The sequence below is a fragment of the Macrotis lagotis genome, chromosome 6, assembly GCF_037893015.1.
Source record: "Macrotis lagotis isolate mMagLag1 chromosome 6, bilby.v1.9.chrom.fasta, whole genome shotgun sequence".
Classification (NCBI taxonomy): domain Eukaryota; kingdom Metazoa; phylum Chordata; class Mammalia; order Peramelemorphia; family Peramelidae; genus Macrotis; species Macrotis lagotis.
In genome coordinates, this window is record NC_133663.1 from 214,876,625 (window position 1) to 214,896,744 (window position 20,120).

General features: G+C 34.7%; 1 protein-coding gene and 1 long non-coding RNA gene across 2 annotated transcripts in view; one reads left to right on the forward strand and one right to left on the reverse strand.

The window, feature by feature from the left end:
• Positions 1-343: 343 nt before the first annotated feature.
• On the reverse strand, positions 344-6,858 carry LOC141492011 (uncharacterized). Its single transcript, XR_012469834.1, has 2 exons — positions 6,618-6,858; positions 344-1,081 (listed from the first exon to the last, which is right to left on the reverse strand). It is a non-coding gene; the product is annotated as an uncharacterized LOC141492011 (long non-coding RNA).
• Positions 6,859-8,437: 1,579 nt separating this feature from the next.
• ARL13B (ARF like GTPase 13B) overlaps positions 8,438-20,120 on the forward strand; it is a 58,021-nt gene continuing 46,338 nt past the window's right edge. Inside the window, exons 1-2 of the mRNA XM_074192298.1 lie at positions 8,438-8,790; positions 15,668-15,738. Of these exons, the coding sequence (XP_074048399.1) occupies positions 8,723-8,790; positions 15,668-15,738 (139 nt within the window). The 5' untranslated portion in view covers positions 8,438-8,722. The remainder of the gene's footprint in view (positions 8,791-15,667; positions 15,739-20,120) is intronic.

Genomic DNA, 20,120 nt, shown 5'->3' on the forward strand with positions numbered 1-20,120 from the left:
TGGCCTCTCTGTACCAGATCTAAAACAATATTATAAAGCAGCAGTCATCGAAATTGTCTGGCACTGACTAAGAAATAGGGAAATGGATCAATATGTTAAATTGACTACAATGTGATAAAATGACTACAGAAATTTACTGTTTGATACTACTTTCTGGGATAAGATCTCACTATTTGGCAAAAACTGGAAAAACTGGAAAATAGTGTGATTAAAAACTAGGCATAGAGCTTCATCTACATCCTAAACCAAAATAAGGTCAAAATGGGTACAGAATTTAGACATAAAGGGTGATACCATTTTGTGAAATAAAAGTCCACTAAATAAAATCTTCAGAGACTGGGTCTTAGCAAAAGAAAGTTTATTACCTTTCTTGAGAAAGGGTAGGTTCAAAAATCCCACCAAAAAAAGAAAAGGACAGTCAAACAAGATTATAGGTCATAACACAGGCCTCCCTCCTTCTCTGGAGGTACAATCTTATTCACAGAAAATCTACCCCAGCAATACACACAGAAAAAATAATGAAAGATTTTCATAATATTTTTCCCACACTATCTTAATGAAGTAATGTTAGACTGTCCTCCCAGTTTGCAAAAATAGTCTTATCATAAAGCACGTGGCTCTGAACTTCTTTTAGAATTCCAGGTTTTCTTGACAAAAAACAGTTTTTAACCCTAAGAGGACCTCACCAGGAACTTTGCTACTAGGAATTTTCCCACTTAATAACTCCCCATATTTCAAAACACACACACACACACACACACACACACACACACACACACACACACACACACAAACACACACATATATTTCTTGCATCTGAAGTACTCTCACACTATCTTTGATAGGCCCTTGAGTTCTGTTATCTCTTCCTGTCCACAAGGGACCCAGCTTCTTCTTGGAACCCCCCTCACCAAATAACCCATAAACACACATAGGCTCATAAAGGAGGAAGATGAAATTGGTTCAGTCTCTCTCTTTTCCCCTGGAGACATTCAATATCTTTCTGTATCTTCAGAGTCCATTCCAAAAAGTTCTCTCCAGTTTGGATAGCATGTTGAGATCATCTCTTCTGGCAAAGGAACTTATTAATACAACATCTTATCAGACTTACACTCATGTTTCCATCACTAGATAATAAAATATTAGAGCTATTTCAACTTACATTTTGAATTACTCACTGTTACATTGATATACATATTTCACTTTAACAAAAACAAAATTTCCATAATCGTTTCCTAAACAGTGAATGTGCTCAATTGACTTACATTCCCTTCCTTAAAGTAGAATTTGAAACTGCTATTGTGCTGAATTATGTCTTGAGATTACAAAAACCTTTTTATTATTCATAGCTAAATATCCCTTTTCTAGCATAAAAAAATCAAGGGATCTTAATTTTTCTTAAAACATATAGCTAACACCTGAGGACATAACCACATACTAGCCTATCTAGCTATTAAATGCTAATTGGCCTAAAATTTCTATATCAAATTTGTTTATAGTGGTTTTACTATAAAGATCCAGGACCTCAAAAGAAGATCCTTTTATGGATATAATTTTGAATGTCAGGTTCCAGGCAGAGGTCATGCCAGTAGTCAAATGCCTTAAGCTAAATATTGGGTTTATCTGGTGAGACATTATTCAAATGTCACATTTGGGGAAATCAAGTTAAAAGGTTCCAATCTCAGATTGCACTGAAAAGCTGCCTCTTCAACTTATTATTTTTATCCTGATGCACTTGTCATTTGTATAGTCTCCAAACCTCCACTGGGCATCCAGGTCTTCAAAAGAGTATTTTACCCAACAGCACTTCCTTTGCTGATCATGCCTGACATCAGACACAAAACAAAAGTCAATTAAATCCCATGATCTGAAATAGTAATTCCATCTAATGAGACCTCCAAGTGAATCCACTTCATGAGGTCTGAATGCTAAATATAATCTGGATGGGGGGTAGGGTCACAGTCACAACCAATCAGTATTCTTCCCTACACATATATCACATATATCTTCTCTGACTTCCCTCTGGGTCCTTGTCATTGGAATACACTAAATAGGGTTACTTTCTAAACTTATTCAAAAAGTTGCCCCCCTGCAAGCAAATGGAGTATTCCTTGTCAAACAAAAACTCTTCACAGGTATGTTCCATAATTTAACTAGAAGATCTGTCATTCTGATGGCACTGACTTCTAATCTCTAGACCAGCATCCCTTTCCCTGAAATCTTATCTACTTTATTCTAAAGATACTATATCAGAGGCCTCTTGGCTAGGGACCCTTACTTCTAGCCTTTGGCTAGGAGATTATTTACAGAATTCTCACATAACAACTAGCCAGAGATTGTCATATAAAAATCTCAAATTATTATTATTTTTACCTTATTCAGGTGTTTTCACTTCAAAGCAAATAGCCATAAATTTTGATATATATATATATATATATATAACCACAATAATCCCAATTTACATATATAATTGGAAAGTTCTTATGCAAACAATTCTCTATTATAAACCTGTTTAATTATTAGCCATGTTTGAAATTCAAATTCCTACTTTTAGAATTCTTTCGAACCTTTAGAACATCTTAAGGAACTTTAAATTTTTTAACATGTGCTATTAATTCCAAATGTAATAAAACAGTAATAAGAGTAAGACATTATTTGTTAGCTTTATAAAACAATTTTCCAGGGGTGGCTAGGTGGTGCGGTAGATATACCATCGGCCCTGGAGTCAGGAGTACCTGAATTCAAATTTGGCCTCAGACACTTAATAATTACCTAGTTGTGTAGTTGGGCAAGCCATTTAACCACATTGCCTAGCAAAAACAAAACAAAATAAAACAATCTTCCCATTATTGCATTTATCCCTGGATCTATAGATCTAGAGCAAGGGCCAACACATTGTTTAAGAATTCCAGTGAGGGGGCAGCTAGGTGGAGCAGTGGATAAAGCACTGGCCCTGGAGTCAGGAGTACCTGAGTTCAAATCCAGTCTCAGACACTTAATAATTACCTAGCTGAGTGGCCTTGGGCAAGCCACTTAACCCCATTTGCCTTGCAAAAACCTTAAAAAAAAAAAGAATTTCAGGGAGCCCAGAGGGTCATGACTTTTGATATTTTCCCTCATTATCCCTAAAAAACAATCAATTATTAATTCCAGGCTTTGACATCATTATGGTAATATAGCTTATATTTACAGAAATAGATCACATAACTTTTCAATATCTTCAACATCTCATCAATAAATTACCTAACTAGGGGTTACCTACTTTTTAATTTCCTAATCATTTTTCAAAGTCCCTCACACTTAATCAATATTATTGGAAAGGATATTTTGCAGTCATGATATACTTCCTAATCTTTTATATACTATTTTTCTTATCACCTGCCATAGCTCTGGTGTGGTCTGGCATTGAGTTGAGAGCCAGGTTGAAAAGAAATGTCCCAAGAATAAATAGATGCCAAGAAAACCAACGCCTACAGTTGTGAAACAATGTCTCTTAACTTTATTCTTGAATACTCAGACTTTTATAACAAAACTTATCTCAGACATGACAGGTCAGACGAAACCCTACTGCATAGCTTCCTTAATTAAATTTATGATATTTATCCTTCAATGTCTGTAAACTTTCTTATCAGAAAGTTTCCCAAACACCTCTAGCATCACAGATGTCTTAGGTTAGGGTTCACTGGTGAACCAACAAATCCATTTAATGAGCAAGAATACATGCATTTCTCTGATGACAAAGATCACCAAAAATATGTGTAAATCACTCCTAAGGGCTGGCTCTCAACACCTTCTGAGTCTTTATTTAACATGGGGAAAGAAATCTGCAATTTTACATCCTTAAAACTGAACACTAAGTTTTTAACCTACATGAAACATAAGGTTTCCATGCTGATATCTCCTTCTCTTAAAGCAAAACAAAACAACAGGTTCTCTTAAAGTTAACCTTATAGTTAAGTATCTTTTACACACAAATCTCTCTTACATCTGTTTTATAAGTTTATGAATTCAATCTTATACATGTAATAATTTCAAAAACCTTATGTAAACTTTTGATCTGTGTCAGTATTGCATTTATATATACATTTTCTTCTTCTTAAATAACAGTAAGCTATTTTGATTATATATATATGTATATATATATATATATGTATATATATATATATATATATATATTCCCTTTCAAAAATATGAAGTAAAAAAAACAAAGCCTTAAACTGTTGGTAAGATATTCTCTAGTTTTCTCTTAACAAATCTCAATTCATTCATTGTTTGTTATTACAATGCAATTTAAAATTCTCAGAAAGTTGAGCTTGAATTTGTTCTAATACAAAGTTTACTAAGTATACGTAACACATTTCAATTTCATGTATACTTTATTTCCTAGAACTTTACAACACAGAAAAATTCATAAGACCAGATGTTTCTGGGGCAGCTAGGTGGCATACTGGATAAAGCACCGGCCCTGGAGTCAGGAGTACCTGGGTTCAAATCTGATCTCAGACACTTAATAATTACCTAGCTGTGTGGCCTTGGGCAAGCCACTTAACCCCATTTGCCTTGCAAAAAAAAAAAAACCCTAAACAAAAAGGCCAGATTTCTCAAAATCCCTTCTTACGGTTTTAAGATTGTCTTTATGTGGTGGCAGTTAGGTGGAGCAGTGAATAGAATACCAGCCTTGGAGTCAGGAGGTCCTGAGTTCCAATCTGATCTCAGACACTTACTAATTACCTAGCTGTGTGACCTTGGGTGAGTCACTAAGCCCCACTGCCTTGCAAAAAAAGAAAAAAAAACCCTAAAAAACGATTTTCTTTATATTTCTCTTACATTCCAAAAGTTATATCCAAAATTATTTTCTTTTCAAAACCTAAAGAGTTTGAAAATTCTTATCTTTAGCAGCAATTCTAACTTCTCAGTGCTCTAACTTATGAGAGCTTTCTATCCTCATTGATCAACATTTCTTAATATTAGAACATTTTATGTTTCTAGGAATTGGAGATTTTCCAAAATTTGAGATATCAGAGTGGTATGTGTTAATTCTTTACCTTTACTGTTTATCATTCCTCGCTCACCCAGATTTTTCCAATTACATGAACAATACCCCAAGTACATTTTGAATATGTCCCCTTTTATTAGCAATTTAAAATCTTGATTAAGAGCATATAACTCACAAGTCTGTGCTGATAATGGTTTTGGTACACTCCCAGCCTCCACCAAGGCTATTCTGTCCCCATCTATTACAGCATAGCCATTAAAACAATAATATGATAATAGAAAATTAACATTTACCTAGCAGCTGCTTTCATATCAAACTTTTCATATTGTGGGCTTTACTACTTTCTAATCAATTCACTGCCAGATATTGCAAAAGGTGAAGTCTGATGCAATTTTCAAATTACCCCAACCTCATTTAAACACATATCTCCATTTGAACTTATAATTTACTATACTTTCTTCTTCCATAGATTTTTAAATCACTTCTCAAAGCTCCCAAAATCAATCTTTTTTACTTATATAAAGTCAAACCTGCTCATACCTTCGTTCTACATGTTTAACTAACTTCTATATTTCACAAATGGTTCAAACCCCTTCCTAACTGTCTCTATACCTTGATTCTCTTCCCAATTCTTAGAATTCATTACTTAGATTGAGCTACTTACATTTCTCCTTTAATATGCTGTTCCATTATTCTTTTCCATTAAGTCTTTTGATTTTAGCACATGCTGTTCTGAACTAGATTCCCATAACTTATTTAAAATATTTATTTTACAGCTATAAAAACCACATACATGATTTCATTTTTCACAAAATATTTTCATTCTTCATTCTACTTGCCATTTTCACAAAATAAGGTTTTAATATTTAACACTTCTTTTAAATTTTTTTTTTACTTGTTTAAGGTAATGGGATTTAGTGACTTGCCCAAGGTTAGGCAATTATTAAGTGTCTGGAGATCATATTTGAACTCAGGTCTTCCTGACTCCAGGACCAACGCTCTATCCATTGTACCATCTAGCTGCCCATATGTAACACTTCTTGATTTTAACTGGGCAAATAGCCACTCAAAAAAAAAAATCCCACAGACTAATTAGAATATCCCCTGCTCCCCCCTTGTTCAGATAGAATAAACCAAATAACATCTTTGACAGTCTTTAATCTTTTCCATTGAGGGAGATCTTCTGTTCCTAAATCCTCAGTTAATAGCTAAATGGGTTCACTACAAAAAGTTGATTTTATTAAATATATACATATATACATAAATTAGGATTATTGTTTTTACATCTCAAAATCTGTTTTGCATTTCATTTACAGCACTACCCTTAGGTACATGGGCAAAAATTGAATTATGATTTTTCCCCCTGGATCTCTTACTTTAAATTACATCCTGGCACACTCTTGGTTCTCCTTAGTGCTCAAGTCACCTGAAGCTCTGGTTATAGGTAATTGCTATATTACAACATATTGATCTGTCTGACATCAGGTATGATAAAACAGAAAGACAATATGCCAACGAAGCCAGTTAGCCCAGTGGGGTTTGTCTGCAGATGGAGTAAGTGACCTTTGAAAGAACGAGTCTAGCCTCAACTAGGGTAGGATTCTTTTAAAAGTTCCCTCACCTGGCCCATTGAAGAATATTGTCTGCATGACTTCAGAAGGAAACATGTCCTCTGCTCTGTAATAGCAAATTGCCATGATCATTCCAGTTGCATCATAAGTAAGTATGAGAGTGAGCCAGTGGATCAGGATAATGCCTATTGGCAAATTTAATGGCTTTAAAGGAGAGATCCATTCTTCAATTAGAATCTTTGTTCATTCTAAACATGGCCAAAGCAAAAGAGAAAATTTTGATGCAAATTACTTTTTGGACACGTACAGTTTTAAAATGTTTTTTCAGAGATTTTGTTTACAACTTATGTGGCATCCATCAACAAATCTGAGTTGTATTGGAACCCATGTTCTTATAAAAAAGATATTTTGATACTTAGAATCATAAAGTACAATTCTTGCCTCTTATAGACTTTTTAGTTTTTTCCTAATTATGGGGCCACTGTTAAATAGTCTCTGTTACAATATCTCTAATTTTTGCTTGCTCATTTTTTCCCCCTTGAGTTTTGTTTCTCTTACTTGTATAGCCTTAAGACCAGCCTCTATAGGATGCTAATCAGCTGTGCCAGCCAATCATTCCCTGGACCCAGACTCAATAAAGTCCTTGCTGTTCCTGAATAATTTGAAGGGGGGAATGATGCAGGGGAAAGATGGAGAGAATTGTAAATGTAACTGAAAGAATTTGGGTGGAGATGTAAAATGACTCTTGAGACTTAGAGAATTATGGTTGTAACAGAAACAACTGTAATTTTAAAAGCTGCTTGGGGTGGAGACCTCCCCCCATTCTTAATGTATTATTGATTCATTGTTTAATGTAAAATTTGTATGCTCATCTCCTTAGGCTTTAGCCTCTACCTAATTCCTGGTCTAGTAAGAGAAAGGGACTCACTTTTTGCCCTCTGGATAAGAGGTAAGCCATAAAAATCTGGGCTGCACAGAAGCTCAGAGCAGCCTCAGTCTTCTCCGACAATGGCCCAGACAACACTGCTTGACTGTTCTTTTATCTCTCTTGTGCTCTCTATCTAGCCCTTCCTATGTCTTGTAACCTTTTAAAATAAATTTTTGTTTTATTTCCATCCATGCTTTCCCGGGTCTGAGTAATGATTCCTCATTGTCAAGTAGCCAGTAGCTACAATATCTGTAAAGGGAGACAATACAAATTTTTTTCATTTACTTAACAATTTTCCCCAAAGTTTGTCTTGAACTTCAGAGATACTTATATCAATCTACTTCCTCCCCTCATCAATACATTAGGATGTTCTGATGTAAAATTCTGTGTGCTCCCTAATTCTATAATACTGCACAATTTATTGATTTTCCAGGGATTATAGATAATAGTAGAGATACTACTTAATAACCAAATTTCACAAGGCCCAAATGCCACCTGAACTATCTAAATAACTGCAGGATAAATTTTTTTTGTGATGTGGCCGTTGCTATTCCTTTGACTTCTACAGAAGGTTGACTCTTTCTCAATTCTTTTAGCTTGTGCAGATACTACCTAACCGCCCAGTGATTTAGTTGAGATCTCCAGACAAAGCTGAGGCAAGGCTGAAGAGGATACTTTAACAGTGCATTCTTTTGGATTTGAGGTAAAAGGAAAAGAACTCTGGAAAACAATAGACCAAAAGGAGTGAAGGAATAAAAACTCCGTTCTGCCCAGGTAGGGTTTGTTTACCTAACGGGAGCCCCGGAGACACCAGCATTCTAGTTGCCGGGTTGCAAGTTCCCCTCCCCCACGCCTCCTCCTAACCCGCATTCTTCTCAATGTCCTCCAGCCAATCAGAGGCGCCAGCCTAGGTTCCAAAGGCGAACGTCAAAAGCAAAGTGACGTGGGAGCGTCTGTTGGAGGCTTCTCTTCTCGCGTTGGTAGCTCTCTATTTCCCAGCTTTGGCTGATACCCGGACGATCTGGAGTTGGTCGTGATCCTCTCTGGGACCTTCCCTGAAGTCCTTTCTTCCCCCCTCTTTACTCTTCTTCTCCTTTCCCTGTTTTTTGTTTTGTTTTGTTTTGTTTCGTTTCGTTTTGTTCTGTTGGGGGGGGGGGGGGTGGCTTCTAGCCGGCTGGGATCCTTGGGCCCCGAGGCTGCATCAGCAGGCTCTTCCCAGCCCGGGAAATGGGCGGATTTATAAGTCTCTTAACCAGTTGTTTTTGTTGGCTGAAAAGGTGGCGGGATCCCAACAGGTAGGAAGGGGAAAGACTTGGGGCCCAGTGCCCACGGGTGGGTTCTGTTACTAGGTGCTTCTTGTTCTGGGGCTCATCATTGCAGATTTTGTTGAAATCTTGTATAGTTCTAGATCTTTATTTTCCCATTTTTTTCCCCCTCTCGGGATGAATCTGGAGCCGTGAAGGGGAAAAACCTAATTTTAAAAATAAATGACTACCTGAATTTTTGCCCACGGCCTTAGTGTTTGGATTCTTACCGTACCCATCCCCCCGACTGGAATAGTTTTTTAAATTGGAGAGGTAAAAATCCGAATTGAAAAAAGTGCAAAGAAATAAGTACTTCTATCTTCTCTATTTGACCTTTTTTTGAGGTCTAACTGGTTCTTGTTCCTAGCATGGAAAAATAAATTAACATTGTGATTTATCTTGACTATGAAGATGTCTTACAGCAGCTTTCTGTAAATTAGACTGAATACCAAACTAAAGTTTCTTATAATTGCAGGGAGCATTTCTGTTATTTCCACTTAATCATATTTTACTGTTTTTGTTCACATCCTCCTGCTTTAAATTTGCATTACTTTTCTTGAATTCCCAAGGAGTTTGGGTTGTTTTTTTTTAATGCTCATACCCAGAGAAAATACCCCAAACAAAAAAATTATAATAGAGACCTCTGGGGTAGTCAGTAGGTACATACTGATTGTCTTTCCACATCAATTTGGAACCAAGAATATGGCAAAATATTGATAGTCTTTTAAAGACTTCATTGCTTCAAATTACAGCCTTTTCCTTCAAGTTGAACTGCTCTTTATGAAAATGAATTTTTGAACTTAATTATAAAAATCTCAAGGAAAAAACACGCTTTAGGTTGACATTTACATTACTTTTTGATTTTTTTTAAACATCACTTTCATTCTTAGTATATCCCTTCCCTCCACTTCGCTATTCCGTGAACAGTTTAAAAAGAATTTTAAAAGATAGGTTAAAAAACAAACTAATCAACACATCTATCATGTTTGACTTTGTATGTAGTGCCCATTCCTCAGTTATAGTCCTAGACCCCTTCAAAAGGGAGAGAAAGATAAAGTGTGTTTTTCCTCTCCACCCTGAGGCCCAAGCTTGGCTATTATTAATTTTAAGGACTATTTTGTAATTTCTTTCCTCCTTCATTTTCATGCTGTAATTAGACTGAAAGGACTGTGGTTTTTGTGGAATGATTATGTTTAATATCTGAAGAAATGTAAAGCTTTCACTTTCTGGAGATACTCAAGTACTTGTGATATCAAATTTAGTGAGATTGATTTCTACCCTTTGGTGTTTTGATGTGCTGTAAATTCAGATTTTTAAAAATTATATCTTCTAATTTGATTTCAGTCCTTCCTGAGCTATTTTCCCTATTTCTCCCTGGATTTTCTTGAATGACAAAAATTGTAATAGTATTTTTCTAGACCTACCAAAAAAGTCATCATATTGATTTCCTTTGCCATGAACAGACTCGCCCTCAAATAGACAAAACTTAAGCACATTGGGATGATATAAATTTAGTACTGTGTGTGGAAAGGGTCTGTGTGGAAACGAGATGTGTTGCAATGAAAGAAGTGTCAAATCTTCATTTGAGAGTCAAATATTTGACTTTTTTAAGCATAAGAAAATTTTATCAGTGTTTTTAGAAAGGTAACACTGAAGTTTCAGATCCAGAACTCATGTGACTTCTATTCTTTAATAAACCATTTTAGAGCACAGAATTAATATCAGATAAAGGAAAATATTTTTTTACATTGGATAGAACTGTCATAGATATTTGCAGGGTAGGGTGACTATCATTCTTTTTAAAATTTAGCAGGATAACAATGTGAATTAACAGTTTAATTACATAATTCAGTTAATTTGACCACATTTGTATTATTCCAGAAATGATGGCAAGTTCTTTGAAGGAAAGGAAAAAAAAGTTGTTTTTTTATGTTTTTATGGATGACATTGATAGAATTTAATTAACTTTTAACATCTATATTCTAATTAAGATTATCTAAAATTCATATTTCTCAAATATTTTCTTTCAAAATTTCTTTGGAAACTTAATTTGCAACTGTACTGAAATCATTATGGTTATCATTTCTTGTAATTCAAAATATTCCATTACATTCATATATTTCAGCATATTCAGCCCTTACCTAATTGATTGGCAGTACCTTCAATTTCCACATCTTTGCCTCCATAAAAAGAGTTGCCATGAACATTTTTGTAAAATAGGTCCTGCTCCGCTCTTCTTGAATCTCTTTGGGTTAAAGACCTAGAAGTGGTATTGCTGGATTAAAGGCTATTTATAGCCCTTTGGGTATTGGATGGGTTCTTAAGTTAGATTACATGGACCACCAAGGGGTTAATAAAGAGATTTAAGGAGATTCATGAACTTGGATAGGAAAAAAATACATTGTTATTTTAACTACTTGGTTTTCTTTGTAATCATAAGTATTGTATTTTATAAAGTTCAAAACATTTTGAGATGATTCTACAGACTTCCTTAGACTTCCATGGGATACTTAAAAACAGCAATGGCAACAATAAAATACCCCTCTAGGGTATCATTGATACCTCAATGATAAGTTGTGGTTTTATCAAATTAGATTATATATTATTTTAGTGTTTCTTAGATATAAACTCTTGTTGGGGGTTTCAGTGAAGTTTTAACAGGATCCTTCCCTTTATTTTTTGTTGTAATTCTTATTTCTTCTTTTCAGTGACAATCTTCAACTTAAAATATTGCTGTCCATAATTATCTTACAAATGTCTTACAAACATCTGAAATTCCATTTCTTTTACTTCTATTAAAAAACTCAGCTTAATATTTCAGTTTGCTAAGAATTTCTGGTCTCAGTTTAAAAAATGTATTTGGATAATGCTGATATCTAGGTTAAATACATCAACACATACTGATAATATTACTTTCTTTTATCTCTTCCTAGTAACACAAAGAGATGTTTATGAATACTGTTATGTTATACAACCTAGAATATGAATGTTAAGCAAGAAGAGTCCAGGTGTATTTCATAAACTTGAGGAAGCTTTATCATATTAATAGGACATATTTGCAAGTACTTAAATTCATTTTAAGTTTAAAAACACTTTCCATATGTTTTGATTAACAAGGGTTGTCTTTGACTTAGAAATTTCAGTTTTTGTATTATTTATTTGATTGAAAAAATAGCAGTAGGTGTGGAAAATGTTGTGCCATTTGTCTTAATTCCTAAAATTTTATATATATACAGTATTTAATCTTTTTATGACTTAGTATATGAAATGTATTATTCAATTTAAAAATACAGTTATAAGTCATCCTACCTTGCAAATACCTATGACAGTTCTATCCTATGTAAAAAAATATTTTCCTTTATCTGATATTAATTCTGTAAATCAAATAACCTGTTTGCCCCATTTTCCTCATCTGTAAATTGGAGATAATAGCCCAATTTAATTAACTTTTTTGCTTTACTTTGATTTTTTTCAATTTAAAATCATCAAAATTGTCTTTTATATTATGATCACTTCAATCCCTTATTTATAATTTTAGAATTAGTTAAAATATTAACAACACTATTACTCTTGGTAAGTTTCCAGTCTATGAAGAAATAAATTTGAATCATGTTTAAAGCAATATGGACATTTGTTTTACTTGATTATATGTGTTTATAACATGGGTTTTATTTTACTTTTGTTTTCAATTGTTTGGGAGTAGTGAGAAAAGAAGGCAGATTTTTATTGGTTGAAGAAATAAAATTTAATTTTGAAAAATGTAAAAATCCCTATCTTCCCTTAAAATAACTATCCAGGTGTTATTCTGTTCTTGGTTCCCCATAACACTTAGTGCTTTCTACCTCTAATTTATTTGTGTGTATATATATATTGTGCTCTCCTCTGCTCCTTAAAGTCAGGTACTATTTTTTTCTTTTTATATCCAGTACACAGCACAGAAGTCTTTGTAATTAAACTGTATGAATGTCATCCATAAAAACATAAAAAATCAATATAGCACTACATATAAAATTTAAAAATCAGAATAATGAGGATATTTCAAATCAGTTTTCATTAGGGAGAGTAAAACATCAACCATGACTGATGCTAGTTACAAAGTTCTGGATGAAATTTACCAATCTTAATTTTGGTACACATATAAAACACTACTTAAAATTGCCAGAAAATAACTTTTTTTCCTTTCCTTAAAAGAACTTGCCATCATTTCTGGAATAATACAAATGTGGTCAAATTAACTGAATTATATATTTAAACTGTAATTCACATTGTTATCCTGCTAAATTTGAAAAAGAATGATAGTCATCCTACCTTGCAGATGTAAATAGCTCAATCTACAGATGAGGAAAATGGGGCAAACAGGTTATTTGATTTATTCCAGATCACATAGTAAGGTTCTAAAGTAAGATTTGCACTTGGGCTTTGTTGACACCTTGTCTTATCTGCTGTTCCATATTCTGATATCTGATGTGTGCACACCTACACACACACACACACACACACACACACACATGTGTACATATACATGCCTATATATTTGTGTGTATATATATATATACATACCTATATGTTTATATATACATATATATATATGTATGTGGATTTGATAAATATAGGAATAAGCCATTCCTCTAAATAAATGAACAAAGAATGTAAGTTTGTAAAATAGATCTACAGCTAGAAGGGTCCTCAGGTTATCTAGTACAACCTTGTAGTTTGATAAATAGGGAAACTTGGGTCAAGGGAAGTTTGGTGACTTGTTGGAGGTGACACATAGGTATTAAAGGTGGGATTTGAACCCTTGTCCTATCCAGAGGTCTTAGTGCTTTTTCCCAATGTATTACAATGCATCATATACAGTTATCAGAAGATTTGCAGATTTTCAAACCACTAATAATAGATTTTCAAAATAAAACTCTTAAGACTTTACCTCACTTTGATTACATTATCAGAAAAGTGACAATTGTTGAAGAAAGGCACTAGCTTTTGTTGGAGCTGTTAACTTGTTCTATTCTGAAAAACTATGTGAAGTTATATTAAAGTCACTAAAATAAGTCTACCCCTTGATCTCTTTTAGGCCCATATATGTCAAGAAGATAGATGGAAAAGTCCCATATAATATAAAAGATCTTTATGAAAATATTCTTTATAGTAGCCAAAACTTTAGGAAAGTTCTCATCAATTGAATAATGTCACAACAAACTGAAATATATGAATATAATAGAATACTAAAATTTTACCTATATCTTTATATATACATATATATGTGTGGATTTGATAAAGAAATGTTGACCATAAGGAATTCAGAGAAATTTGGGAAGAGTAGAAATTGAGGCTGAGTGATATGAACCAGAAGAACAATTTTTGAGAAGACCTCAACAATATAAAGAACAACATTGAGTGATTGAAAATTTAGATATTTTAGCTATCCATAAATGGCCAAAGTGTTGATCTATTTGGCTTCATTTTATTTAAGTTATATGGGAGAGTTCTTAGTGGGGACTTCAGGATGGAGAGAGCTGACATTGGTAAATAATAGTGATGTAAAAAAAATGAAAGAACATCAGTTTTAATATTATATATTACAAAATCATACTAATGTTAAAAACGGTGAATTATTATTTGAGAAGCCTGAATTATTAAAAACTGTAAAATTTGCCCAAGGAATGTAAATGGAACAAGCTACGAGCTCTACAAGGCTGTATTTATATTTGAATGTAAGAGAACATAGACATTCTTAATCTATTTGGTTTCCTTTTGAGTGTCTCTGCCTTTTATGCTCTCCTCCTTTGCATTGTGTTGCCTAGGTTGCTGACTTCCTAGGGAACTACTTAATATGACTAGTCCTGTGTCCAGAGCAAGAATTAGGAGGAGGAGAAGGGACCAAAAGGGAAAGGAGGAGGAGAAGAAAAGGAGGTTAAATTTACCTTAAGCAAGAAATGACAGGTGATGGGAGAAGTAACAGCAGTGGTAATGGGTCTGTTTGAGTTATAGTGAATGTTTATCTTTAGAAACCTAGATTTCTCAAGTATAATATGAATATGACTGAGGAATAACTATGCTTTTAACTGCATCCTATTTTTGAGTTATTAGTAGCTTGTTTAAATAGGTCATGTTGGAATTTTGCTCTTACAAATTAGTGTCCTAGTTATATTTGGATAGATTATTCAAGAATGGAAAGTACAATTTATTCATTATTATTGTGGGACAGTATAGAAAGACATGCAGTCTAGAGAGTTGTTTGAATCCTGTCTTCAAAACTTAATAGCTTTGGCCTGATCTCTATACTTGTTACTTTCAGATATAGATATCGAGTTTCCTGAGCTCCAGTCCCATGTCATCAACCTCATATAGGACATTTGAAACTGGAGGTCCTATAGATATCTCAAAACTCAATGTGTACAATATAAACATAATTGTCTTTTTCACTTCAATGTATTTTAACTTAGTTGTTTCTGTTTAAGGCATCTCATCTTTTTAAATTTTTTTTTTTCTTATTTAAGGCAATGGGGTTAAGTGACTTGCTCAAAGTCATGAGATAATTATTAGGCAAGTATTAAGTGTCTGAGGTTGGATTTGAACTCAAGTCCTTCCTACTCTAGGGTCGGTGCTCTATCCACTGTGCCATCTAGGTGCCCCAAGGCAGCATCTTAATATCCTTTCTGTCATATAGATTCATGATTATCTTATGGTATTGTTGCTTTTTCTCTGCATTTTGAATTATTTATTACATTACTTCCCTCTATTTTCATATATTAGTAGAAGAGACTATCTTAAAACTAATTTTGTTTAATTTTTCCATAGAAATACATTTTTTAATAAGGCAAATTCTTTATATCCTATTGTGATTTTAAAATTTTATTGTTTTTAGAAAGATAACTCTCTTGATGTTGGGACTTGATAATGCTGGTAAAACAGCAACAGTGAAAGGAATCCAAGGAGGTAAGCTTTGAATATTTCTATAAATGTTAAATTATCCTAAATTTCTGATTAGTTATTTCTTTCAAACCTGTTTTTTTTTTGGTATACTTCAAGCCACTCAATCTTGTGAAAGCTCAATTAATAATTTGATTCTGTTCTTCTGGCTTTTAAAAACCTTTTAGTACCTGGCAGGAACTTAATGCCCGCTCTTCATGTGTTATATGAGGGCTCCCACTTCCTGCCTTTGTTTGTGCCTCTATATTGGAAACTTTTTTGGGTTTTACCCTTGAGTAGGCATAGAGAGTGAGAGATTAATTTCTTTCAGAGTTGTAAGAGTTGACAGGGAAATTTAGAGGAGTCCAGATATTTTAAAACTCAGATAGACCCACCTAACCGATCAGTATATGCACTTGAAATTGAGACAGGATGGAAATATATTTCAATTTCCTATCTACATCCTTCATAATTCATTCACTTAATTTATTTCTCACAAATTTTCCCCAGATCTACTCTTCTATATTAGAATTGATCATGTGATCAGAACTTTAGAGTTGAAAGGGAATCTCAGAAATTCTTTTCCAAACCCTTCATTCTTTAGTTGAGAAAACCGGTGCCCAAGATCAAATCATGAGCAGATATTAAATCTAGTCTCTCTGACTTCAAAATCAATATTATTTCCTTAAAAAAATATTTCTTTTCCTTGTTCTTCTTTATTCGAAGTTTATTACCCTCCTATTAGACAAGTAAGAGGAGTAGCTATACTCAGAAGATACATTTTTAGAACTAGAAGTCACCCTTGGTATAAAACTTTCCCTGCCTCAGTTACCTTTTTCCTCCTTTGAACTCACTCATTTGATACTTTATCACATATTTTTGGACATTTTGCCAGCATCTCAAGTTTCAGATGTCCAAAATTGAACTACAACTATTCTTCCTAAATCCTTTCCATTCTCCCTAATTTCAGTTTTTTTAACCTAGCCTCTAAATCTAGGGGTGATCATTGAGCCTCCTTTCCCTTTATGTAATTAGTTGTTAAATCCTGTTGAAGATTTAATACAATATTTCTTGTATTTATTTTCTTCCCATTGATTCCACTGCCACAACCCTAATATCTAACTTTACCCCTATCCTGCCTGGGCTGTTAGAAGAGCTTTCACTGTTCTCCCTCACTCCATTTATTCCCTTCTTCAATCTAGCCTTTGAATCTTTGCCAAAGAAAATGTCTAGATGCAGATCTAATCACATTACTGTTATACTTTCTCTGATTTCCCCAGGGTAAAATACTTCATTTTTTATCTTGATATTCAATACAAGGAAGGCACTGTCTGCTCTCCAAATTTTCTTTCTAACTTTATATATTCTATTCCATATTATATAATCACTAGTTTCAGAATCACATAAAATTTGTACCCCAAAAGGACCTTAAACAATCCTCATTTCACAGATTAGGGAACTGAGCATTGCAGAATATTAAATGACTCATATATCGTCACACAACAAGTAAGTGACAAGAGTTCAAATCCAGATTTTTGACCCCAAATCCAATGCTATTGTTATGTACTATCTCTTGTTTTGCCCTCTTTTACCTCTGAATTTTCATAGATATTTCACTTTCCCTACTCCCAATTAAATTCTGTTTCGTCCATGAAGACTTTCTTGATCTCAGTCTCTGCCCTATTCCTAATCTCTCATTTTATCTATTTTATCTTTCAGATCACTGTAAACACACACACACACACACACACACACACACACACACACACACACATTTATTTATGCCTGTCTTACCCTCTGACTAGGGTATAGGGTTTGTACAAGGAAGACTAGTACTTCTAGTGTGAGAGCTGCTGAGCCCTTTTCAGGGCTACTTTCTACTTTTGATGTCTACCTGAGCCACTTAACTCTTACCTGTGACTCCAAGAAGCTATAGTATGCACAGTGGGCACACCCAGGTAAATTGTTTCTGGAGGTAACTGAGGGACTGTCAGACTTATTGGTGACCTCCCTAAGCCTGTGAAGTCTTTCATTGATGGAATGGATGGATGAGAGCATGTCTTTCCAACGGCCATGAAGGCAGCTGAAGTAGGTGTTGTGGAACACTTAGAGCTTAGTTAGTCATCAAAGATGTCAAGGTCATCCACTGTATCTTAAGTCATCACTAGTTCTCTTGACTCTGTTTTGCTGCTGGATCATGTTGACTTTGGAAGAGAGAGTGAGGCCATTGACTTTGTGCAACTCTACCTCACTTAAATCCAGTTTACACCCACACATCAAAAGACATCAACTATACCACTTTACTATTCCTCAAAGTCCTTTGGTGACAGGCAAGTGAAGAAGCAGCAGGTGCAGATACACTGAGAGCTATAGTCAAAACCCTGTACATAGGCAGCCTAAGCCATAGGGTTGTTTCCTTATTGTGAGATACAGTGGAATTTGGCAGCCCCCTAGGGACAGAGTAGCCCTTTTGAGGATCACACAGCTCACCTTCTGATGTGAGGAAGGGGCTAGAAAAGGTGCTCTAAAAATTATCTACTTACTCACCCCTGGCCTGAATACTGCAGCAGGTGGGGATTTTACACTGTGGTCAAGATACAAAAAAATCTGTAAAAACTTCTTCAAAGAAGATTATTCTCACCATTGGTGCATGGAACATACACACCCTCATAGATAACACAAGATCCAATAGACCTGAAAGAAGAACAGCTCTTATAAGAGAACCCAGCAGGTGTTATATCCAACTATCAGCCCTGAGTTGGCTAATGAAGGCCAGCTTATTGAAGTCAGAGCTAGAACGTTTTTCTGGAGAGACTGCAATGAAGGAGAGCACTGTGAAACTTGGTGTAAATTTTGCAATCAAAACTAGTCAACAAGCTTGAATGCCTACCAAAAAAAAAAAAATGAATGACAGGCTCATGACAATTAGATTGCCACTTGCGGGCAACCTTTGTTTTTAATTGAAGGTAATAGCCTTTGGTCTTTGTTTAAACTCCACAGTTCTTTCTCTGGAGAATATAGATGGTATTTTCCATCGCAGATAACCTAAAATTGTCCCTGATTATTGCACTGATGGAATGAGCAAGTCCATTAAGATTGATCATTACCCCCCCCCCCCCCATGTTGCTTTGTATAATGTTCTTCTGGTTCTTCTCATCTCACTTAGCATCAGTTCATGCAAGTCTTTCCAGGATTCTCTGTATTCCCATATCTCCTGGTTTGTAATAGAACAATAGTGTTCCATAATACCACAATTTGTTCAGCCATTCCCCAACTGATGGATATTCACTTGATTTCCAGTTAGGAGCTGCTCTAAATATTTTTGTACAAGGCTTTTTTCATGATCTCTTCAGGGTATAGACCCAGTAGAGGTAGTACTGGATCAAAGGGTAGTCACATTTTTGTTGCCCTTTGGGCATAATTTCAAATTACTTTACAGAAAGGTTGGGTCAGTTCATAGCTCCATCAACAATATAGACTGAATGATTTTTTGTTTTTTGATTTTTCAAGGCAATGGGGTTAAGTGGCTTGCCCAAGGTCACACAGCTAGGTAATTATTAAGTGTCTGAGGTTTGAACTCAGGTACTCCTGACTCCAAGACCAGTGCTCTATCCACTGTGCCACCTAGCTGCCCCCTAGACTAAATGATTTTTAAGAATACTTTTAACTCTAAAATTCTGTGAATAAAAGTTCCTTTCTTTCTTGACTCAGGCACCTTTTTAAAAACATTTATCTTTGGTATCTAAGTACTTTTTACCTTTTTTAAGTACTTCTTCTGCCCAAAGCCTCCCTACCAGGTGTTCCATCTCTAGGTTACCACCTTTACTAACTAAAAACTTCCCATTCCTTTATGTAGTTAAGAACTGACACTTGATTCTTACTAGCTGTGTGACCTTGGGCAAGGCACTTAACCCTGATTGCCCCACATCCACAGTCATCTCCAGTCACCCTGATTCATATCTGGTATTGGATCCAAATGATTCTGGAGGAGAAAGTGAGACCTTAGTGAAGTACTTCTTCACTCAGATCCAGTTCATGTGCTTGTCATGGCATCATCTCCCTGATGATGTGGTCTAATTTGAAAATAAAGGACAAAAAAATTTTGTTCAGGGAGTTTACTACTTAAAAAAAAACAGTACCACTTAGTAGTTTCTCTTCAGTGAGCATTTATTTAGGTATGCAGAGTACTGTGTAAGTGCATGGGTTACAAAGAAAGGCAAAGGACAGATCCCTTTCTCAAATTTAATGATACGTATATCATGGAAACACCTGCATGCAAATCAGCTATTTTCTACTTGGAAACAGTCAACAAAGGGAAGGCCAGCATGCTTAAGAAAGAACAGGAAAGGCCTCTCATAGAAGGCAACAGGCCAAGATGAGCAAGGAGATCATTATAGACATGTTGAGTC